Below are 26,129 nucleotides of genomic sequence, written 5' to 3'. Positions count from 1 at the left end.
ATGAGCTGTTACATTTTAAACTTCAATTTTAGAAAAAAAACTCAAATTTTATAGTTAATTATCTCAATTTTTACCACCGTTTTTAATAGATTTGGAAATTTCTAGAGTTTTGCATTAAGGAGTTTTGTGTTTAATAAGCAGCGCAAAATTCATTGAAGAATTTCTCTTACTTATGAAGAAAAGTGTTCTTATAGCAAATGCAGCTAATAGTAAGTGAAAAAATGATGAAATTTCACATGTAAAAACAAGAAAAACAAAAACAAAAAATGTTGTTGAACTTTCACTGCTATGAGTGTGAATCCTGAATGCTTCTTGGTCATGCTGACAAAGTTTTATGTATTTATTTGTAAAAGTATAGATAGTGGAAATTAAAAGGTCCTGTGATGCCTCTCCTGCTCCATGTTGGCCCGTTTGACGTCCAAACCCCGTTAGCAAAATGTCATTGACATCATCTGGATCGATGCAGCAATGCTCCTTTGATACAATTAAGCTTGTCTTGATAAAATTTCTTTTGTTTGCATCACTAATGGTGTCAACAAACAGAACTTCTTTTGTCACTTGGGAGAGGGCACGGCCACTGGCTTTCCACCAAGATAGAATGTTTTTGAATTCATTGCCTGGGCCATCCATGTTCAAATATCTCACAGATTCATCTTTAAGTTCACAAGTTGATTACTGCCTGCTCCAAAATGTTTTCACATAAGAGGAGATGAGATGTTGTTTCGAGTTCTTCCTCAACTATGCTATCTAGCTTTCAACTAACAGTTGGTTATATATTTTCTTGCTTTTCCTCACTCATGACTAAGAGTTGCTTGAAACATGAATGGAAAAATGTAGCCATGTAGTGAGAATACTGCGGTTTCTTAGCAACCTTCTCCTTTAGGAAATCTTCTGTATGTCCTATCAGCAATGTAAGTACGACAGTCATCTTCACTTTGACGTTGCTATATAAACCAAATGTGCATAGTGCTACAAAAGACAGGGTCAGTACTGTTTCACCCTCCATATCATTTGTGGCTTCTTGAAAAGATTCCAGGAATTTAATTACACCATCTATTAGATCAGGCTGATGCAAGCATATCATTTCCTCTTTGTTTTTCCCAAACAGCAAATTCTCAATGGTTTTTATTCTTTTTGTGCATGAATTGAATTTATTCAATATCTTGTACATGCTATTCAATCTAGTTTCAACGCCTTGATGTAATATCCTACATTTCTACGCAATCTTGATGGATTTATAAACATCAGGAAATTCTTCACTAAGAAACTTTTCATCTTATCTGTGCCTTAATGTTATGTTTATGCAGATATTTTTATGTTCGTCCCTTGGTCCCTTACAAATGTCACTTTGCTCAGTACCAGACGAGATAAATCTATCTCAGACACTTTTTTCATGTAAATCTGTAAGAATATATCCATTTGTTTTTATAACAATTGGAAACTTTGTTGTGGGAAGCATATTGTTCCTTAGTTCATACCTGTCTTCAGAGACTACAGTAAAACTGGATGTGACAGTAAGATACTATTTTTTTTTGCAATAATTGTCAGTCTAGAGATTGCACGTCATAGCACACTCATTCTCATTCATTCATTTCCATGTCCGGTCAGCATTTCTAGATGGTAACAACTCCAATGGCCTTGCTGGTTCCCTCGATCAGGTCCTGTGTTGTGCAGGGTTGTTCAAGTTGAGAACATATTAGCAGGTGGGCCAGGTCTTGTCTTGTTCCGCACTCACAGGATATATCTCCACCAGCTGGAAGAATTCCCCATTTTCGCACGTTGGTCTGGCATAGAGAAATGCCCACCCTAAGACAATTGAGCAATCTCCAAATAGGGTAGGGCAAGTCATTTCCTGGAGCTAGCTCTTCCTTTACAGGGATATCAGGTGGTAGCTTGCTCTTCCACCTGGTGATGCAGTTAGACTCTGGTGTTCCCTCAAGTGGTTGAGTCCTGGCGATGAAGCTCTTTCTCGACTTCAGTCGAAGGACTACAGCCTGATGATCATGCAGTGGATGTTGGATGTTGCTTAGCCCTCTCTACATCAGCAGCAACAGCCCTTCTAATAGTGGGGGGAGCTGTTCTAACAATCGGGTAGATTTTATCGACTGGAGCTTCATACATCCCGACAAGATTCGGACAGTCTCATTGATTGCAATATCTATCTGTTTGGTGTGAGTGGATGCACTCCACACAGGTGAAGCATACTCTGCAGCGGACACACACAAAGCAAGAGCCGAAATTCTCATGACGGGAGGACTTGCTTCCCAGGCGGTGGATGTGAGCTTCCTCAAGATGTTATTCCATGAACTAACTTTCAGCCTGGTGTTACGGCAATGTTTCTTGAAGGTCAGAGTTTGGTCGGATAATACCCAGATATACTGGTGTTGAATGATGCTCCAGTAGTTTGCCTTGCCATGTAATGTCCAGTTCCTGCCGAGCTTCTCTATTCTTCAAGTGAAATGTGTACACCTGAGACTTGTTGGGATTTGGCTTTAGATGATTGACTTTGTAGTAGGAGCCAAGCGTATCTAGCACAGAAGTCAACCTTTCCTCTACTTCTTCAAACGTCTTTCCCTGAGCAACCACAGCAGTATCGTCAGCGTAGATGAAAAGCCATTCTGATCAATGGCTTCCTTTTGGGTTGTTTGGGGGAGGAGACCAGACAGCGAGGCCATCGATCTAGGGAAGGAAGTCGGCCATGCCCTTTCAAAGGAACCATCTCAGCATTTGCCTGGAGCAATTTAGGGAAATCACGGAAAACCTAAATCAGGATGGCCAGACACGGGATTGAACCATCGTCCTCCCGAATGCATGGCTTCCTTTACTTCAGGCAATAATGAAGGATATTTTTTGAAACTAGAGGCAAGGAAAAAGCAAAGCAGAAAATATGATTATTATTGCCACAATGGTGCCAAGTTGGAAATGTGGACAGTTCCTTCAGTTAATACGAAATATCGCTCAAACTGTTTGATGGGATCAAAGGAACACTTTATCTAATTCCATTCCCAAGAATTATTTTATGTTTTAAATTTTTGTAACTGCCACACATTGTGATATCCCTTTACCACGACTGAATTTTTCAGTTTTATGTGAAACATAGATTCCTTAAATTAGATGATGAGAAAAAGAAATAGATTAGTTTTTATAGTTGTAATCCACTACTGTTCAGAAACTAAAAGAGGTATGAACTTCTGCACTCTTACAAAGAGTTGTAAGAGCAAATGAGAAGCTTCAGGAAAATCTGGTAACTCAGTTGTGTACAGCTCGTCCACCTAACATGAAATGACCCAAATTCCTAATAAAATTAACCAAACAGTAGTTTGAAATTATTCCAGCTGGGACTATACCAGTTAATTCCGGGTCTGTCTAGTAGAAGGTCTGCTACAATTCATAGAAGGTGCTCCATAATCATCATAGCTCTGTGACAAATGGCACTCAAGTGTCTATGAGTCACATAAGTGCAGTGGGAATGCATAGGTTCATCACGCCCAGTTTCCATCGCAATCCTGCTCCATTCCATCTTGTGGCTACACGTACACAACATGGTGGCGACACGCTTTTAATCTAATCTGGAGGCTGAGATGACTGGCTCTACTATGCATATCATAATCTAGCGGATACAAGGCACTATTACCTAATGATATGTACCTTGTGTTTGCCTATACTGCTCTGAAGATAAACCTAAACTTCAGTAAGGTAATGTACAACTCTATTCCTCTCTAACTGTATCAGGTTGGTTAAGGAATGCTAAATGGAGCTGAGAGAGCTTGATGGTTCCCAGTTTACCTGACCTCAATCTTACTCCGTATATCTTAAACCCCATCAAGTAAGATGGTGTGCCTGAAACGTAGCTTTGATCAATCTCCATGAATTGCTGGTAGTTTAGTTTACATGGATTGCTGGTGATGGTTGAGCAGCATGGATACAGATGACTTCCCAATGTCTTTGTTGTCTCTGAGTCCGTGTCACAATGCATTGCACTCATCATCAAAGTGAAATGGGGTGTTGCATGGTTCTGAGTCTATGTGTATAAATCAGTTGCTTGTTAGTGTGCTATTAGATAAAGGAAGGTCTCAGGTCAACCTATCCTTAAATGGAATTATTGTTGTTGTGGTCTTCAATCCAAAGATTGGTTTGATGCAGCTCTCCATGCTCCTCTATCTTGTGCAAGCCTCATCATTTCTGACTAACTACTGCAACTTACATCCTTCTGAATCTGCTTACTGTATTCATCTCTTAGTCTCCCTCTATGATTTTTATCCCTCACATTTCCTTCCCGTACTAAATTGGTGAGCTCTTGATGCCTCAGAATGTGTCCTACCACCCGATCGCTTCTTCTAGTCACTTGTGACACAAATTTCTTTTGTCTCCAACTCTATTCAGTAACTCCTAATTAGTTACACGGTCTATCCAGCTAATCTTCAGAATTCTTCTGTAGCACCACATTTCAAAAGCTTCTATTCTCTTCAAGTCTAAACTGTTGATCATCCAAATTTCAATTTCATACTTTGCTAGACTCAAAACAAATACTTTCGGAAAAGACTTCCTAACACTTAAATCTATAACTGATGTTCACAAATTTCTCTTTTTCAGAAATACTTTTGTTGCCAATGCATCTATATTTTCTATCCTATTTTCTTTGACCATAATCAGTCATTTTGCTGCCCAAATAGCAAAACTCGTCTACTATTTCAATTGTTTCATTTCCTAATCTAATTCCCTCAGCATCACCTGATTTAACTGAACTTCAGTCCATTAGATTTAACTGAACTTCAGTCCATTATCCTTGTTTTGCTTTTGTTGATGTTCATCTTATATCCTCCTTTCAAGACACTGTCCATTCCGTTCAACTGCTCCTTCGTGTCCTTCGCTGTCTCTGACCTCCCCCCATGAACCATTGACCTTGCCATTGATAGGGAGGCTTGTGTGCCTGAGGGATACAGATAGTTGTACTATAGGTGCAACCATTTTGGAAGTGCAACCATAATGGAGGGGTATCTGTTGACAGGCTAGACAAATGTGTGGTTTTTTAAGAGAGGCAGCAGTCTTTTTAATAGTGCAGGGGTAACAGTCTGGATGATTGACTGATCTGGCCTTGTAACACATCAACCAAAATGGCCTTGCTGTGCTGGTACTGCAAACAGTTGAAAGCAAGGTGAAAGTACAGCCTTGGATTACACAAGAGGTACTGAATTTAATTGATAAAAGGAGAAAATATAAAAATGCAGTAAATGAAGCAGGTGAAAGGGAATATAAATGTCTAAACAATGAGACTGAAGGAAATACAAAACAGCTACCCAGGAACGGCTAGAGGACAAATGTAAGAATTTAGAAGCATATATCACGTGGGGAAAGATAGATGCTGCCTACAGGAAAATTAGAGGCACATTTGGAGAAAGAGGACCACCAGTATTAATATCAAGAGCTCAAATGGAAAACCAGTCATAAGCAAAGAAGGGAAAGCAAAAAAGTGGAAGGAGTATATAGAGGATCTATACAAGGGTGACGTACTTCAGGGAAATATTATGGAAATGGAAGAAGATGTAGATAAAGATGTAATGGGAGATATGATACCGTGTAAAGAATTTTGCGTGGCACTGAAAGACCTAAGTTGAAACAAGGACCAGGGAGAAGACAACATTCCATCAGAATTGCTGATAGCCTTAGGAGAGCCAGCCACGACAATACTTTTCCATCTGATGAGCAAGATGTATGAGACAGGCGAAATACCCTCAGACTTTAAGACCAGAATAATTCCAATTTCAATGAAAGCAGGTGCAGACAGATGTGAAAATTACCGAACCCTATCAGTTTAATAAGTCATGGTTGCAAAATACTATCATGAAGTCTTTACAGAAGAATGAAAAATTGATAGAAGATGACCTCAGGGAAGATAAATTTGGATTCCACAGAATTATAGAAACACATGAAGCAATACTGACCCTATGGCTTGTCACAGAAGATAGGTTACAGAAAAACAAACAAACTTTTGTAGCATTTATAGACTCAGAGAAAGCATTCGACAGTGTTGACTGAAATACTCTCTTTCAAATTCTAAAGGTGGCAGGAGTAAAATACAGGGATCAAAAGGCTATTTACACTTTGTGGGGAAATCAGATGGCAGTTATAAAAGTCAAGGGGCATGAATGGGAAACAGTGGTTCAGAAGGGAGCAAGGCAGGGTTGTAGTCTATCCCTGATACATTATTAGACCTGTATATTGAGCAAGCAATACAGGGCACAAAAGAAAAATTTGGAGTAGGAATTAAAGCCCAGGGAGAAAAACAAAAAAACTTGAGGTTTGGCAATGACACAGTAATTCTGTCACAAACAGCGAAGGACTTGAACATGAAATTATGTTTCTAATTATTTTGTGCCATGCTGAGCTGGTGACCTGTGACCTCCTTCAGAGAGCCATATCAGCATTTTTATGCAACTGTTTAAAGGAGTAGTGTTTGTTTCCTTGGCAACAGTTTTTTTGGTGTTTGAAGAATATTTGTAGATATGTATATTATGTAGATATGTATATTATGTAGATATGTATTATTTATTTTGTGTCTGTTTGCATTTTCACTCCAGAGTGAGAGTCCACAATGCACTTGCATCTACACTTCACATGCCATCTTACGGTGTTTGGTGAAGGGTACATTGGGTAACACTAGCATTTCCCTCCTACCTTGCTTGTTCTATTTGAAAATGATGCACAGAAAAGAATGACTGTTTATGAGCCTTGGTACGAGTCTGAATTTATCTGATTTTACTACCATGGTCATTGCACACAATACATGCAGTGGGAAGGGTATTTTTGGAATTGTGACAGTAATCCACTTTATGAGGCTGAACACCTCTCTTTTGACACCTGCCATTGGAGTTAGGTGAGCAATTCTGTGATATTCTTGAGTTTACTAAATGAAACTAATGATGACACCTGTTGAACTTCTTTCAATCTTCTCTATTTCGTCTATTAAATTTTACCCATTAAGGGTCTCAGTCTGCTGAGCAAGGTTCAAGAATCAGTTGAATGATGTTTCTGTAAGCTCTTTCATTGGTGAATGATAGTTTTTTGTTCCTGTGTCTCAGTGTTTTTAACTAACAATTAATACTTTATATATGTTCACAATTATACTTTTTTCATGTAAATCTTTACCTTGTGTACACCTTTCTACTTGTCACTTTTCCAGCAGCTTGCATATAAAGTCTCCTAAGAGTAAATGGCTGTGATGAATGTGTGTGGAGTCTGTCTTGGTGAAAATGCTAGAAGATGAAGGAAAGAGAAGAACTTGGAGCTGGCACACAGACTACTCCTTTGGAAGAAGATCTAAGTGTCTGCCTAGAAACAAACAAAGCTCCACAATGCTGGAAATATGTGAAGATAAGTTTAAAATATTACCGAATTACTTGAGAGCAATGGACAAATGCCAGAGGGAGCTTTCCACTGCAGAAATTTTTTGTACTGGAAAGTATATTCAGATTCTGCAAAAACTTCGAATTCAGTACCATAAATCTTCAGGGGTGGATCCAGCAAATCTCTCAGATTACAAAAACACAATCATTACTTCTATGAAAAAAATTTGAACATCACAGAAAAAAAAATGTTTCTTCATTTTGTATGCCTACACATTTTCAATGTCCTCAGCATGCCATTGAAAAAGCCTTCTTAAGATTCAAGTCACTAGTACAGAAAGCTGCTGATGAAATGCTAAAGAATTGTTCTCTGATAAAAAATTTATAACATTCCTATCTACTCTAGTTCTTTCTTTCGTGAAGAAATTTCTTCTACCAATCTGTTAAATGTGGCTTTCAGAACAAAATCATCATTCAATCTAAATAACTAAGGCATCAATAAACATTCTTGAAAAATAAATTCTTCCACTAGGATGTCTTCCAAGAGTTTCTTTGGACTTCAGCAGTGGCTATGTAATAGCTGCAAAGATTCCCTGCCACTCACCCCTTTCCATTTAAGTAGGGACAGTACGCCAAGCATTCTTGTTTCCAATAATGTCCGCTCACACATTTCACAATAAGAAAATCTGCTACTATGTACAGGACACATTACATATGATAGCAGAGGTTTCCAATGCTAATAAATTAACTGGTGGATATTCAATCTTTTGATGACATTTTCACTGATAAATCGATCTTCCTTCTCTCAGATTTGTGCTGTGAATGTGCAATCGAAACATAAATTCCAGGTTCTCCTACGATAGTGTTAGACACACTCCAATTCTTTCCTTGTTGAACAGAGCTAGTAACAAATCTGCAAGAAAGTGACTTTACAAACGATGCTAGGAGTAAAGGCAACTGTTCACCATATAGCTGAAACATTGAGCAGATGACATACGCATAAACAAAATTGGAAAAGTGGCTGAGCTTTCAGACAATGTCCTCCTTTGCACACACGCATGCACGCACGCGCACACACACGCATGCACGCACGCACACACACACACACACACACACACACACACATTTTCTCGGCACTGGAGACTGACTAGGGTGAGGGGTTGTGTGTCAGGTGCAGAGGAGTAAGGTGATAGGTAGGAGGAGTGACTGGGTGAGGAAACAGTTGCAGATGGACCCACTCCAAAGGATTCGAACTAGCATGGTGCAAGGTGCACTCATCCTGGCACTGACAGGGAGTTGTGTAACACATATGATGAGTTGGGAGGGGCAGGAGTTAGAGAGGACAGCAGAAAGGAATGAATGTGAAGAATGTGTAGGTAACGGGGAGATGTGAGGGGCACAGAGACAGGGATGGAAGTGGGTGTGGGTGCGAGTGTGGGAAGGGGCTAGAGGAGACAGAAGCTAGGAGCCTCTGCAGTCTCCTCCTTCCTCTGCAAACCACTCTACCCCACTTCCCAACCAACTCCTCAACTTCATCATATATCACACGTAACTGATTCTGTCTGCTTCAGATTGAGCTCACAGATGTCACATTTGTGTCCTACTCCTTGCAAGCTGTCAGCCATCCTTCACAACCTTCCCCTTCCCACATCCTTCCTCCTCACATCCACTACACCCAACACAAGCTTGCTACACAGTTGGGATGTAGCAGTGGAATAATTTAGCTGTGTGTCTTTATTCCTTGCATTATTTATATTCCAGCATGGATTTTCTACATCACACCGACTTTAAAAATGATATTATTGCCTATAGATAATCAGGAAACTTATATTCAATATTTTTCAAATGGTCAGTTATAAATTTACTAATTACAGTGTGAACTTTAATATAAAAGGAACAGTCATACATAAGTCATACAACTTACCCAACATCATATTCTTAAGATTCATTTCTGTAGGAACATCAGTTTTGCAAATTATGATCACAGTTCCTGTAGCATCAAGACCTCTTCGGCCGGCCCTTCCTGCCATCTGAATATATTCAGCTGGTTGGAGATCCCTTGACTCTTTACCATCAAATTTGCGAATGGCATCAAATACCACAGTACGTGCAGGCATATTCACACCCATTGCAAATGTTTCAGTAGCAAATAGTAACTGCAAAAACATAAATCATATGTCAGAAAAAGAGTGCCATATTTCAAACAATTAAGGAGTTTGCGAACAGACGATTATAAAAATTGAAGGACACTGTAATGGTTCCACCTCAGCTGTTGTTTACATCCATTTACTTTATTTTCACCTGATAGGCCAATTTTGGTCTTACAGGCCATCCTCAAGTCATAATTTGTCCAATTACTTAGCAGTAGACATGGCAGTTCTGAAAGTGAGCACATATACTTGCAAGTGCCAAATTAAAACAGAATGTTGACTGAATACGGTAAAAGACATAACACACACTTCTATTAACCAAAATAAGATTATCTTTCTCTGGCAATGCAGTTCATTTATGCGTTTTCTTGTAATTTTCTCCACTTACTACAGCAACAGTCTGTACTATCCTACACAGAAATCAATCAGTATCTCAAGCAGTCTGTTTCTGCAGTCTCAACTGTATGCAGGCTGTAAACATAGAACATCTGCAACTGTATGGTTGTCTTCAAATCACTTATCATCCAGAATGAATTAACATGACACAAATGCTGACAATCCCAGGTGGCATGGGCAAATTACGATAGAGAAAAAGAATAATATTTGATGGGTCATTTCATACTTTACTTACAACAAAGATGTAGCTCAGTAGGAACTTATTTAAATAATGGAAAGTCCAGGATGACAAAACAATATTCTACTTCCAAAGAAGGCCTTTTGTCTGAAAACCTAAATGTTTAGTAGTCTTTTCGTTGTGTCTGTATGCACGTCAATGCAACGTGTGTGTGTGTGTGTGTGTGTGTGTGTGTGTGTGTGTGTGTGTGGAGGGGGGGGGGGGGGATGTTTTATGCAAACTACTGCATCCTATGATAAAGATGCTTTGCCCCATGAAATAATGCTTTCTTTTGAGATGGAAATGCTTAGATTTACACTAGTAGCTCTGTTCTGATGATTTTTGGCAAACACGGAAACAAATATTTCCTTCACTCTATTCTTTCACTGAACTTTTAACATTACCTAGGATCTGTGGCCACATAGAATAGAAAATGAATGGCATATTTCCTCTCTCATCATTGTAAACAGTACTATTTGATGAAAGGGGTAGCAAATGGTATAAAATACCTCTCTAAAAATTTTACAAGTTGTGTATACCTATTATATGGCCAATTACAGTCGTAAAATTGGCTACAGATGATCCAGTGCCATAATACTTGTATTCTTCTTTCAGATGTTTACTTTAATTTGATAGTCATTTGTATATTGAAGCACGTAACTGAGACAAAAATTATAATAGATGATATTAAGAAAAGGAAAAATTGCTAATCGCCACCTACATGAGATGCTGAGTTGCAGAAAGACACAACAGAAAGACTGCCATACATGTCGAGCTGCTGGTCAAAAGTCCTTTTTCTTAAGTATACACACGCGCGCGCGCGCACACGTACACAAACGCGCGCGCGCACACGTACACACACGCGCGCGCGCACACGTACACACACATGCGCGCACATGTACACACACACACACACACACACACACACACACACACAAAAGACTAAGACCCACCCACCCACTGTCTCTGGCTACTAGCTGTGACAGTAGTCATTTGTGTGTGTGTGTGTGTGTGTGTGTGTGTGTGTGTGTGTGTGTTTTATCAGATTTAGAAAAAGGCCTTTTGGCCAGAAGCTCAACGTGTGTAAGTCTTTTCATCATATCTGTCTGCGACTCAGCATCTTCGCTATATGGTGAGTATCAATCTTCCGTTTTCAGAACATGGTCATTATTCCATCCTGGAATTTCTATTGTTTGACAATAAATAGATATACAGCCACATGACTAATGGTGTAGAGAAGTCATCATCTTGGCTGTTAACTGCAAACTCTTCATCAAAATTACAATGGCTCCATATGGATGTAACATTTTAATAATCTGTACTTTTCACAAATGTGTGAAAGACAGTCAGTCACAACTGAAGTTTCAGCCAGTAACAGAGGGTAATCATTGTGATTTCATCTGTTTAGTAACTGATCATTTGCCTTTCCTCACAGCACTTGCTTCACAATTCTACATATTAAATTAATTTGTATTTACAGAAAGTCAAATATAAAAGATCATAAATTAACATGGTCTACATGCAATAAATAATGTCTATCAACCAAAACTAAATTAAATACTGGAAGATGGTGGTTCAACCAGAGGTAACATATGGAAGTGAAACTATTTCCTAAGTCACTCAGAAAAACAGAATCGACAAAATCCTAAAAAGAGAGAGAAGAATAACTAGAAAATGCATAAATAATAAATATCAAAAAGATAAACAGTGGCAGGTAGTGCCAAATGAAGTGGTGCACAGTGAATAGGGGCCAACTACTGATACCATACAGAAGAGAAGGATCTCTTTTTTTGGTCACATTTTGAGGACACCAGAACCCAAATTACCAAGAAAAATTGTAGAGATACTTTGGAACATGAACCAACAAGTAACATGGATTAAGGAAATCAGGGAGAATAAGAAAGAGCTAGGATTAACCCTGAATGATTTTCAAAACAAAACAAAAAATTTAAAGCAACTGAAAAACATAAAAAAACCAGAAGCAATGAAAAGATATTGGGTAATATGGAAAGAAAACTTAGTTAAGAAGATAACCAGAAAGTGACTGGCTGAAATAGACCAATGGTGCCGTAAAAAAGGAAGAAAAGGAAGAAGAAGAAGAAGAAGAAGAAGAAGAAAAGAAGAAGAAGAAAGGAAATTTTCTTTAAAAACATATAAAAGCACAATATAGTATTGCTCTGTATTATCATTGTACCTTCACTAACTCCTTTTGAAACAACATTTCCACAATTTCCTTCAGGATGGGCAAAATTCCACTGTGGTGAATACCTATGCCTCTTTGCAGTAATTCTTGCATTTTCACAACCTGAAATGGAAAATTAGATATTTTTAACACTGTGATTTCTCTACTCTGAAATAAATGTGCTGTAATATTATAGTAGTGTAATAAAAAGGAAGTAACTGTTTGCATGACGACTTCTTGATTTCAGTAACAACAAAAAATGGAATGTGGAAGAAAATAATATAAACTTTTTAAAAAAGTTTTGCACTGCCTACGCATCTTGAACTTGTCTCGGCCTGGATTCAAAGAAATTATGGAATGAAAGAATAAGCTATACAGAAAAAAATCACAAAAATAATAATTTGCTGCACAATAAAATGGAACAATAAACGAAATTAAAGCATTCTATTAAAAACTGTACATCTTTTACACAATTGTTAAATCAAAATCTACAGCTGGGTAAAATTCAATACAACGTTGCTCCAGCTTGCGCACTGTAACATGCTTGGAACCTCTTTGGCATACTGTCCATAAGGTGGATGAGATGTTGCTGTCCAAGCCTGTCCCATTGTCAATGGCAGCTGTCCTAAGGTCATCCAGTGTGTGAGGACAGTTCCTGTGACAATGCACTTCAAGTTTCAAATGGTCCTAGATATGTTCAGCCATGTCAATGTCAAGATTTTGCAGGCCATTTGATTACTACCTCCCAGATGCTTACGATATAGGCTGCTTGTGCATCATTGCCTTTAAAGATGAACCCATTACCAGATAGTTGGCTGTAGGAGTGGACAATTGTTTAGGGCTGCGTTTCTCAACAGTTTTTTCTTTGGGGTGCACCAAAATATGTTTCAAACTTTTGCGAGTCCCTAAATGTGATTTTTTAGCTAGATGCAAAAAAGCAAATGCCTAAAGTACATACCCTTTTATTATTATTATTATTATTATTATTATTATATTATTATGTTTATAATCACATACAATGATGGGCGATTTCTTGCAAATTGAACTACTCGGAGAATTTATTTGGTGACAAATCTTTTATATTCTAGATATTTTATTTGTGGCAAATCAGAAGACATTAAATATCTCAAGGCACACTGATATGTGGTTGAGAAATGCTGTTTTAGGGGATCCTGTCATACCAATGCACAGTCCTCACATTATTCTCGAAAGTGACGAGAAGCGCTAACATCTGTATAAAATACCACTTCAGTAAATGACTGAGTCATCTCTGTGTTGAAGCTGTGGGACTACAGGTCTGAGAAATGTATTGGTCACCTGGTCACCTCCACAATCTCATACGATCAGCAAATGTCAGGCAACTCCAGCACTTGTTGGTGAAGAGCACCTGACACAACTCAACCAGGTTCCATTCTGAGTGCACCCTTATTTATCTTTTTTGCATGCCACAATACTGTGGAATTTTCATTTTTGTTTGTAATGGACCAATTGATCATGTGAAGATGGTTGCATACCATCTTGGTTGATATAGCTCTTACAGTTGCATAAAAAAAGACAGTGTACAGTTCCGTTGCATTCTCCTTGAGATACGTAAGGGTGACAATTTGTAGGTCGCTTTGACTGATATACTTACTCTGGAGTACTTTCCATTTCCTGCCTTGTCTGTGTGTACTTACTTGCTTAAGATGAATGTCTTCTGTGTGTTACCAATATGAAAAGTATTTTTTTGTTAACACAGTTCTGATTTAAGTGTGGAACGTAGTTCCCACAAAGACATATTTTTACTCCTATACCCAGGTTGTGGCTTGTAGCTTTTTTCTGTCATCAAAAGGATGCTGAGAAAGATTTAACTGATTTTTATAAACATAAAACACATGGAAGTCATGAGAGTGGTGTAAAACTATTTTGAGCAGGTTAGTACAGCTGTTAGGAAATGCTGGAATAGATGTAGTGGAATGGACGGTGGTGGTGGTGGTGGTGGTGGTGGTGGTGGTGGTGGGATGGATGGGGGGATGAGGAAGAGGCAGATCTAGAGCAAAGTCCTTGGTGTAGTGAGAAAATAACATTTCATAATAGATTCACACCTGTGGCAAAATCCGGTCTGGTTCCTTCAGTTTCTGCAAACATTTCTGGAAGAACTGTGATATTTTCCACTTTTCTTTCTCAGTTGTGAAATCTATGCCTTTCAGGTTCTCAGCATTGGTATCACATCGCTTTCGAGACAAAGTAAATGCAATAACAGGTAATTTCTTCTCTTTCTCAAGGTTCTGTAGTAAGTTCACCCATAACGTAGTTTCTTGGTTGAATGTAAGTCGGTATCGAAGTTGCCCACGGGGAGGTGGGGCATTCTGTTGCTTGCCACCACGGCCCTTTGCTGCTGGTTGTGCGGGGGGCTTCATTGCTTCCACTGCATGATAATACCTGTAATGGTGCACAGACTGAATGAAACTATCCTTACATACAATGAAATGACACAAGACAAACAGTCACTATAAAATAAGAGTTGACATTTTAGCCCAGCTTTGAAAGTTATGTTGTTCTTCAGAATATACTACATGTACAAAGAACACTGTGCTCCGGCATCCATTATTTTTTTGATTGGTTTATATTGTCCCCACCCCCCTTTTTTTATTCTTGGAATGTGTTAGCACTAAGCACAAATCAAACACTAAGCACTCTATGTTTCATGCAATGCCTATGCCAAACAGGATACACTGGTTTGTTTTTTGTTACATAAAAAATATTTTTTAAAAGTGAACTTATATCTGTCCATTTGACAGTGCTGCCAAACAGTGATATTCTGTTTAACAATGTGTATTAATAGGAACAAAAAAAGCATGAAGAAGTACCATTACTTCAACAGAGAAGAAATAGCCCTGTTACACAGTGACAGCAGCCAAATAGCACAGTGTGGGCTGGCAGTAAATTCCTGTATAGAGCATATGGCATAGCGAGTATTATGTATTTTCAGAAGTGGAGGAATGCCACAGTGCAGAGTGTTTTGGTTTTACATTTTGTGGCTGGAGGGGAGGAAAACTTCACGAGACTGCTGCTGTTCTACACTACAATAAGTAACTTTAAACAAAATACTATGTATGATATTTGCATCAAACAATTTTTGCTCTACTATAAGAAACTTAATAAAAATTTAAATATTTCAGCCAGGTGCATCTTCTTTGAACAGTACTTGTTTCCAAAGATTGTAAAATGAAAACTCATTTCTGCTAATCAGCACTGATTTTTTGCAGCACTGTTGCTGTTTTTATGTCAGTTCATGATGTACCACTTCGTGTTGAAGACCATAGCTATAGCTCATACTCCAGAGACAAAGGAAATGCAATACCATTTTGTTTTAATATCCAATATGTACACTTATAGTCTACTTTCATTCCTACCCTTGTAATTAATGTGTAGTTCGCAAAATTTAATAGAAAGTTCAGAACCTAAATACAGCTATGGCACATGTACCATTCACACTTTACTCAAAATAAGCAATTGTGGGCTGTTATCTATCAAAAAAGTTATCAGACGGTATGCTTTGGTGATACTGTTCATGGCATGCCCTTATCTCTAAGGCATCTACATTTTGCACTATACCTTACACTAGTAAAAAATTCCTTGCCAAAAACAGAACAACATTACTAGGTATACAGAATACATAATATACTGAGGTTCAGTCAGTAACAGTAATGAATGAGAGCTTACGAAAGCAATGTAATAAGAAACCTTGCAGGAGAAAATTTTTTAACCAAACAAACACTGCTTTTTGCCTTGTTTCACAATTTTATAACTAATGTTACTGCACAACCAAGGTTTCAGGTCATAAGCCCATTTTCAAGTAAATTACTGATTCCCAAAGGTGATAATGCACAGATAAACATGGCGACAAGGCAAAGATAATCATCTCAACTTCTTAAGGTATCGATCCCTAGCTTAATGTAAAATTACATCAGTGACCATTTTTATCAAATTACATACGTTATTACACAATTCAGAAATTACACTTACATGACAGGACTAAAGTTATGCATGAGTCAAGAACTTTTTAATTATGATCGACTGGAGCACAAAGCTTTGCTTCTATCGTGGGATTGTGATCTCATCTAACAGAGGTGAATAATTGAATTGGGTTTGCTTGTTTAATAATTGTGGGGATGTACAATTTCTAAAATTTCTAATTGGTTGAGTGTAAGAGTTGTACATCTATTACATATTTGTGGTTACTGTCCAGGCAATGTTTTGCAAAGGCTGAATCAGGCTTCAATCTCCAGCTTCTGTGGTGTTGTTTAAGCCTGGTGCAGATTAATCTCCCTGTCTGTCCATTAAATTCACATGGATGAAGAAAGTGAGTAAGCTGCATATGTACTAATTTCTGGTGCATACTCACATTATCAGGAACTCTATATCAATGCAACATTTCTTGTTTAATCTATAGTTTTTCTGCTGCCTTCTTCACATGTCTTTGGGAAGCTGATGTTTCTTTGATCTTGATAGTAGCAGTTTACTCACTTGCTTCATCCATGTGAATTTATGTGGTTGGACAATACTCTTCAAACAGTTTCAAACATCATTAATAATATCTTTCTTCGTCTAAAGAAGAAGTTAGAACAATTATTATCAGTGAAGGAGAGAATCTTAACCCCAAAAATGACGATCCACTTTGCAGATAGAATTGTTAATTTATCAACATTAACCCTTTCAGAATCAGAAGAAAAGTTATTATCATAAGGCCACAAATACGCCCCAGACATGATAACAAAACCTCAAGTGTTAGACCATCTAAGGGTATATCTGGAACTAGCCCTACAGAAAGAAACAGTAATGAAAGTGCAATGTTTAGAAGAACTCAAGCAGGCACAGAAACAACAACAACAAGAAGCACAATGAGTTCTTAACCACGAAGGAAATTAAAACTAGGATTGAAAACAGTAATGCACTTGTGACTAGGGCAGATAAAGGAGGGACTGTAGTGCTGTTAAATAAAACAGATTATCCAGAATGAAATTCTCACTTTGCAGTGGAGTATGCACCAATATGGAACTTCCTGGCAGATTTAAACTGTGTGTCGGACCAAGACTCGAACTCGGGACCTTTGCCTTTTGCGGGCAAGTGCTCTACCAACTGAACTACCCAAGCACATCTCATGCCCCATCCTCACAAATTCAATTCTGCCAGTATCTCGTCTCCTACCTTCCTAACTTCACGTAAGCTCACCTGCGAACCTAGCAGAACTAGCACTCCTGGAAGAAAGGATATTGTGGAGACATGGCTTAGCCACAACCTGGAGGATGGTTCCAGAATGAAATTTTCACTCTGCAGCGAAGTGTGTGCTGATATGAAACTTCCTGGCAGGTTGAAACTGTGTGCTGGACCGAAACTTGAATTTGGGACCCTTGCCTCCTTTCTTCCGGGTGTGCTAGTTCTGCTAGGCTCGCATGTGAGCTTCTGTGAAGTTTGGAAGGTAGGAGATGAGATACTGGCAGAATCGAATCTGTGAGGATGGGGGCAAGAGACGTGCTTGGGTAGTTCAGATGGTAGAGTACTAGCACACAAAAGACAAAGGTTCCGAGTTCGAGTCTCAGTCCGGCACACAGTTTCAATCTGCCAAGAGGTTTCGAAACAGATTATACAAGCAAAGTTGACGATTTTTTCCAATCAGTGCAGCTACAAAAACTACAGAGAGACTCAACAGCTAGTTACAATCATCCACATAAGCGGGTAGTAAACAAATGCTCCAAAATCTTTTCCAAGCATTCTGCAAATGAACCCACGGGCATCACAGCTTTATGGTTTACCGAAGCTCCACAAACCAGAACTGCCAATCCGTCCTGTGGTATCTGCAATGCAAGGTCCAGTACACAAGATCGCCAGGAGCTGCAACACCATCTTGAAGAAGAAACTGAACTTCAAAGGGAAACATAGCATTAAGAACAGTTTAGATTTAGTTAACAAGTTAACAGATGTTAAGGTTCCAACAAATGCAAAATTAGTCTCTCTTGATGTGCATAGCTTGTTCACATGTATTCCAGTGAAAGAGTGTGTAGATATTTTGTCACAATCATTGTATTCACACAACATTAATCTAGAGGAGCAGTTGGGCATTGTTAGTACAGTGGAACGTTGTTTAAATCAAAATTATTTATGTTTTCAAGGGAGCTGTTCATGGGCAAGTGGGAGACTGATTTTCTGACGAGAGAACCACTGACAAAACACGTTGTGTATTGGTACAGATATTTACATCTACATCTACATGACTACTCTGCAATTCACATTTAAGTGCTTGGCAGAGGGTTCATCAAACCACAATCATACTATCTCTCTACCATTCCACTCCCGAACAGCGCGCGGGAAAAACGAACACCTAAACCTTTCTGTTCGAGCTCTGATTTCTCTTATTTTATTTTGATGATCATTCCTAGCTATGTAGGTTGGGCCCAACAAAATATTTTCGCATTCAGAAGAGAAAGTTGGTGACTGAAATTTCGTAAATAGATCTCGCCACGACGAAAAAAGTCTTTGCTTTAATGACTTCCATCCCAACTCACATATCATACCTGCCACACTCTCTCCCCTATTATGTGATAATACAAAACGAGCTGCCCTTTCTTGCATGCTTTCGATGTCCTCCGTCAATCCCACCTGGTAAGGATCCCACACCGCGCAGCAATATTCTAACAGAGGACGAACGAGTGTAGTGTAAGCTGTCTCTTTAGTGGACTTTTTGCATCTTCTAAGTGTCCTGCCAATGAAGCGCAACCTTTGGCTCGCCTTCCCCACAATATTACCCATGTGGTCTTTCCAACTGAAGTTGTCCATAATTTTAACACCCAGGTACTTAGTTGAATTGACAGCCTTGAGAATTGTACTATTTATCAAGTAATCGAATTCCAACGGATTTCTTTTGGAACTAATGTGGATCACCTCACACTTTTCATTATTTAGCGTCAATTGCCACCTGCCACACCATACAGCAATCTTTTCTAAATCGCTTTGCAACTGATACTGGTCTTCGGATGACCTTACTAGAGTGTAAATTACAGCATCATCTGTGAACAACCTAAGAGAACTGCTCAGATTGTCACCCAGATCATTTGTATAGAACAGGAACAGCAGAGGTCCCAGGACGCTTCCCTGGGGAACACCTGATATCACTTCAGTTTTACTCGATTATTTGCCGTCTATTACTACGAACTGCGACCTTCCTGACAGGAAATCATGAATCCAGTCACACAACTGAGACAATACCCCATAGGCCCGCAGCTTGATTAGAAGTCGCTTGTGAGGAACGGTGTCAAAAGCTTTCCGGAAATCTAGAAATACGGAATCAACTTGAGAGCCCCTGTCGATAGCGGCCATTACTTCGTGCGAATAAAGAGTTAGCTGCATTGCACAAGAACGATGTTTTCTGAAACCATGCTGATTACATATCAATAGACTGTTCCCTTCGAGGTGATTCATAATGTTTGAATACAGTATATGCTCCAAAACCCTACTGCAAACCGATGTCAGTGATATAGGTCTGTAGTTCAATGGATTACTCCTACTACCCTTCTTAAACACTGGTGCGACCTGTGCAATTTTCCAATCTGTAGGTACAGATCTATTGGTGAGCGAGCGGTTGTATATGATTGCTAAGTAGGGAGCTATTGTATCAGTGTAATCTGAAAGGAACCCAATCGGTATACAATCTGGACCTGAAGACTTGCCCATATCAAGCGATTTGAGTTGCTTCGCAACCCCTAAGGTATCTACTTCTAAGAAACTCATGCTAGCAGCTGTTCGTGTTTCTAATTCTGGAATATCCCATTCATCTTCCCTGGTGAAGGAATTTCGGAAAACTGTGTTCAATAACTCCGCTTTAGCGGCACAGTCATCGGTAACAGTACCATCGGCAGTGCGCAGCGAAGGTATTGACTGCGTCTTGCCGCTTGTGTACTTTACATACGACCAGAATTTCTTCGGATTTTCTACCAAATTTCGAGACAATGTTTCGTTGTGGAACCTATTAAAGGCATCTTGCATTGAAGTCCATGCCAAATTTCGCGCTTCTGTAAATTTTAGCCAATCTTCGGGATTTCGCGTTCTTCTGAACTTTGCATGCTTTTTTTGTTGCCTCTGCAACAGCGTTCGGACCTGTTTTGTGTACCATGGGGGAACAGTTCCATCTCTTACCAATTTATGAGGTATGAATCTCTCAATTGCTGTTGCTACTTTATCTTTGAATTTGAGCCACATCTCATCTACATTTGCATAGTCAGTTCGGAAGGAATGGAGATTGTCTCTTAGGAAGGCTTCTAGTGACACTTTATCCGCTTTTTTAAATAAAATTATTTTGCGTTTTTTTCTGGTGAATTTGGAAGAAACGGTATTGAGCCTAGCTACAACGACCTTGTGATCACTAATCCCTGTATCAGTCATGATGCTCTCTATCAGCTCTGGATTGTTTGTGGCTAAGAGGTCAAGTGTGTTTTCGCGACCATTTACAATTCGCGTGGGTTCGTGGACTAACTGCTCGAAATAATTTTTGGAGAAAGCATTTAGGACAATCTCAGAAGATGTTTTCTGCCTACCACCGGTTTTGAACAAGTATTTTTGCCAACATATCGAGGGAAGGTTGAAGTCCCCACCAACTATAACCGTACAAGTGGGGTATTTATTTGTTACGAGACTCAAATTTTCTCTGAACTGTTCAGCAACTATATCATCGGAGTATGGGGGCCGGTAGAAGGAGCCAATTATTAACTTAGTTCAGCTGTTAAGTATAACCTCCACCCATACCAATTCGCACGGAGTATCTACTTCGACTTCACTAAAAGATAAACCACTACTGACAGACACAAACACTCCACCACCAATTCTGCCTAATCTATCTTTCCTGAACACCGTCTGAGACTTCGTAAAAATTTCTGCAGAACTTATTTCAGGCTTTAGCCAGCTTTCTGTACCTATAACGATTTCAGCTTCTGTGCTTTCTATTAGCACTTTAAGCTCAGGGACTTTCCCAGCACAACTACAACAATTTACAACCACAATTCCGACTGTTCCTTGATCCAAGCACATCCTGTATTTGCCATGCACCCTTTGAGATTGCAGCCCACCCCATACTTTCCCGAGGCCTTCTAACCTAAAAAACCGCCCAGTCTATGCCACACAGCCTCCGCTACCCGTGTAGCCACCAGCTGAGTGTAGTGAACTCCTGATCTACTCAGCGGAACCCGAAACCCCACCACCCTATGGCGCAAGTCAGGGAATCTGCAGCCAAAACGGTATTTAGATGAGATTCTTTGTATGTGGAGAGGTTCCAGTAGACAACTCCACAAATTTGTGGAAATATGAACCAGTGGCACATTAACATAAAGGTCAGCATGGAGTGGGGTGAGCCCAGCATAAATTTCCTGGACATTAGCTTAAAGATAGAAGAAAGTAACCGCAAACTTAAAATTTATCGAAAAGACTCCTTCACTGACACAATCATCCTACAACCTACAAACATGCAGGATTCCACCAGATGATCCACTGTCTCCTTTCTATCCCTATGTCTCAGGAACACTTTGACCAGGAATATAACACAATAAAAACAATAGCCACAAATAATGAATTTAACACTATCATCATTGATAATATTTTAGGCAAAAAGATGAAGAAGCAAGCCAGGTCCCTACCATCCCCAATGAAAAACACTGACAAACTGGAAAAGAAATGATACGGATTACCTTTTATAGAGAAAACATCAAATAGCATAAGTAACATTTTGAAGGCAAAGGGTTTCTCTGTGTTCTTCTATGTCCCTCAGACAATAGGTAGTTGCTTGTTCAATGTAAAAGGCAAACAACCAGGGATAACAAAAAGTGGGGTTAATAAAATCACACACCATGACTATCAGTCTTGCTACATTGGACAGATGGGGAGGTCATTCAGCACCATGCTTAAAGAACATCACCGAAGCTGGAGACTGAAGAAGCCTGACAGCCTTTGTAGAACATTGCCTGAACAATAACCACAAATACATAATAGATGTACAACTCTTTCACAAAGAGGAGAAGGGGGCTATACTCAACAAATTAGAAATTTAGAAATTAAAAGACAGATGTGTACAGCCCACACCTTTTATTAAACAAGTAAACCCAATTCCATTATTCATCTCTTTTTAGATGAGATCACAACCCCCAGAATACAAGCAAAACTTTGGGCCCTAGTCAATCGTAGTTAAACAGTTCTTGGCTGATGCATAACTTCCAGTCCTGTCATGTTAATGTAATTGCTGAATGATGGTAACATATGAAATTTGTCAAAAAATGGCCACTGATGTAATTTTACATTAAGCTATGGATCAATGCCTTAAGAAGTTGAGACGATTATCTTTGCCTTGTTGTCATGTTTATCTGTGCATCATCATCTTTGGGAATCAGTAAAGTACTTCAGAATGTGCTTACAACCCGAAACCTAGGTTTTGCAGTAACATTAATAACAAAATGTGAAACAAGGCAAAAAAGTGTCTGTTTAGTTAATTTAAATGTTTCACCAAGGACCTGCAGTTGATTCAATTAAAAAGAAAAACTTTTATCTGACCTCTTGAAAATATTTTGCAGCTGGAGGAGAATGGTGTCTGCATTAGCAAATAAGCTAAGTTCTTTCATATGTAGTTAATAAAAACTACTCCAGAATCCTGATGTTTGTCCTGTAGCTTTCAGTTTTTTTTGCTAAAGCTGCCGTGGTGCACACTGCCATGGCAATACAACAGGCAGCTACCGCTGCAGAATAAGCTGCACCTGCAACATAGTTCCGGCGCGTTATGTCAGCCGGCAGAAGAGGCGTTTCCTGCCAAACATGAAAGCAGCCGCGGAATACGCACACATGCGACCCCTTTATCCAACGCGGATGATAATACGACGACATCACCATCCGCCAATAGGGTATCGCCAACAGCCGCCAATCCTCACGACAGAATCCGCAGAGGAAGACTAGAGCCGCCGGGTTAAATAGCCGTCAGGAAAGCAAACTGGTGTCTTTCGACCCGCCACTAGGAGGAAACATCGTCGCAGCTGGATTGACCAGGTGCCGTCTTCAATATGCCAGTCTTCGACCCGGAAGCGGCGCCCGCCTAACTCCTAGGCATCCGTGGGAGAGCATCGAGAGAGCACTACCAACGAACATAAAATCAGTTCAGTTATAAAAGTCAATTTTATTCAGGTTGTATATTTGTGTTTTGATACTAAATTTTTGGGCAGGAGAAAAGACCTTTTATTTTCCAAAGAAGGTTATCCGGTGTAAAATTAAGTGGTGTCCTGGCTACACCTAATAAATCAAATTTCATTATCATGTGGGTGTTGATCAGAGAATATAACAGTTGGCGACAAGGATAAAAGCTTGGTGCAATTTTCAGTATGGCGAATCCGGAGCCAGTCGACATGAGCCAGGCAGTGCTGACCATGATACAGAATCTACAAGCCACCAATGAGAGGCTGGTGCAAGAGATGCAGAGGTTGCTACGCGACAACGAACGAATGACACCTCCCTCATCGGCTGGCCCAATGCTGCCTCCTTTTCCAGTTTTTGACCGTCAGGTAGAACCATGGAGCTGCTGTATGGCCCGGTTGGAGCAACACTTCGCAACATCTGGAGTATCAGGTGAGACGCAGCAACGCGCTTTTCTATTGGCTCATGCAGGCCCTGCTATCTATCAACTTATAACGCAACTCCACCCAGATGAGCATCCACCAAATTTGAGGTACGAGCAGATAAAGAACAGTTTAGCAGAGTACTTTGACGCACAAATACATGTAGCGGCAGCTCGTCACATGTTTTTCAACTGTCATAAGGGGCAGCACGAAACTTACCAAGAACGGATAGCCCGGTTGCAAGGATTATCACGGGACTGTAAGTTTGCATGCACCAATGTAAGGTGTCAAAAGTCATATTCAGCCTCTCTCATGAGGGACATGATTCTGGTTCACGCACCAGATGAGTCGTTAAGACATGATCTACTTAAACTTAAGAGACCCAAGCTTAGAAACTTGCCTACCAATCATTCGAGCCTTTGAGCAATCACAGTGCTCGGTTGGAGCCACACAGGAACTGGCATTAGTTTTTTCCAGTACATCAGTTCCCCCGCAACGGAGTAACAGGGTCACAATGACTAATGTTAGGTGCAGGCCACAGTTAGAACAACGCAGACAGCCTCTGCCATCCTGCAAGTATTGTTTCATCAAGCACAACAGACAAGACTGCAGGTTTCGCAGAGTTCAACGCACAGCATGCGGATGTAAGGGTCACAAGGCAGAAGTCTGTCGTTCAACCGAAAAATGGATGTGGACCTCACGCAGGATACTGCTTCCGACACAGGTTCGGAACCACAGGAGGTCTCGATGGTCAAAGCACTGATGCCACCATCGTCTCACAAGATGTTCGTACAGGTCAAAGTTCATGATCAGGACATCAAGCTGCAAATCGACACAGGGTCAGCAGTAACAATAATCAATAAACCGACATATGAAAAACTAGGCTCCCCTGTTCTCAGCCCCTTTACATCTAAGCTCAAGAGCTTCACTAATGATACCATTCGGGTCAAGGGAGCTTTCACAACACCGATCAGCTACGGACATCAGACAGTCACAGGCCGCATTCTGGTGGTTCCAAGCTCAACGGCCACGAACATTCTGGGACTGGACATCTTTTACGCCCTCGGAATGCAAATTCATAACGTGGAGCCGGAAATTAATGCAGTGCAATTCCAGGAAAAGTTTCCTTCTGTTTTTCAACTTCCAACGGCTGGAGTACGGAATTTTCAAGCAAGCATTGAACTAATACCTCAGGCAGTTTTGAAATTCTGCAAAAGCTGCCCAGTCCCACATGCACTCCATGAAAAACTAAAATCTGCAGAGATTACAGGTGGATGGAATCATATCGCCCATAGCAAGCAGTCGTCGGGCATCGCCAATCGTCATAATAGAGAAACAGAATGGGGCGATCAGAATCTGCAGTGACTTCAAACGCACCATCAATGCACAAACAGTCACAGAATCCTACCCTATTCCAACGATAGAAGAAATTGCCACTCGACTCACTGGAGGAAAACTCTTTGCGAAAATAGACTTAAAAGACGCATACCTACAGCTGCCGATTGACAAAGAGACACAAGAAAAATTAGTAATCAACACACCTTTTGGGTTGTTTCAATACAATCGCCTCCTGTTCGGAATCTCGTGCTCTGGCGATTTTTGAGCGGTTCATCAAACAACTAATCCACCACATCCCGGGCACAGCAAATTATTTGGATGACATCATTGTCACAGGCCGGAACACAATGGAGCTCATAAGGACCCTTTCAGAAGTGTTTACAGTATTTCAAGAGGCAAATCTGAAATGTAACATAGAGAAGTGCTTTTTGGGGTGCCACAAGTGGAATACTTAGGCCACATATTTAGTGCTTCAGGCATACAACCCAGTCCGGCATACATAGAGGACGTTCAAAAACTGGCGCCACCCACGGATACCACACAGCTCAAATCAGTATTGGGGAAAATCAATTATTTCATGTGGTATATCCCTCACGCTGCTCCAATAGTGGAACCACTGCACCACCTTAGAGCAGTCCTTTCTAATGTGATCAATGGTGCGGAAAGACCAATAGCGTTCATCTCAAAGTATCTAACAACAGCTCAACGCAATTACAGCCAAATAGAGAAAGAAGCTTTGGCAATAATATTCAGAGTGAAAAAGTTCCACGAATATCTGTACGGCCGACATTTTGTGTTACAGACGGACCACAAGCCTCTGGTACCACTGTTCAAAACATCGGCCGACATACACATCTGGACGGCACGTCAAATTCAGCGGTGGGC

The 26,129-nt window shown here is 39.9% G+C and overlaps 1 protein-coding gene across 1 annotated transcript in view; it reads right to left on the bottom strand.

The window, feature by feature from the left end:
* LOC126259724 (helicase SKI2W) overlaps positions 1-26,129 on the bottom strand; it is a 157,750-nt gene that overhangs the window by 87,689 nt on the left and 43,932 nt on the right. The window contains exons 9-11 of the mRNA XM_049956704.1: positions 14,373-14,709; positions 12,301-12,411; positions 9,268-9,499 (exon numbers count right to left, since the gene is read on the bottom strand). Of these exons, the coding sequence (XP_049812661.1) occupies positions 9,268-9,499; positions 12,301-12,411; positions 14,373-14,709 (680 nt within the window). The remainder of the gene's footprint in view (positions 1-9,267; positions 9,500-12,300; positions 12,412-14,372; positions 14,710-26,129) is intronic.

This window comes from Schistocerca nitens, chromosome 5 (assembly GCF_023898315.1).
Source record: "Schistocerca nitens isolate TAMUIC-IGC-003100 chromosome 5, iqSchNite1.1, whole genome shotgun sequence".
In the NCBI taxonomy this organism is placed as follows: Eukaryota; Metazoa; Arthropoda; class Insecta; order Orthoptera; family Acrididae; genus Schistocerca; species Schistocerca nitens.
Note: the sequence above shows the minus strand (reverse complement) of the source record. Positions and strands in the feature narration are given on the sequence as shown.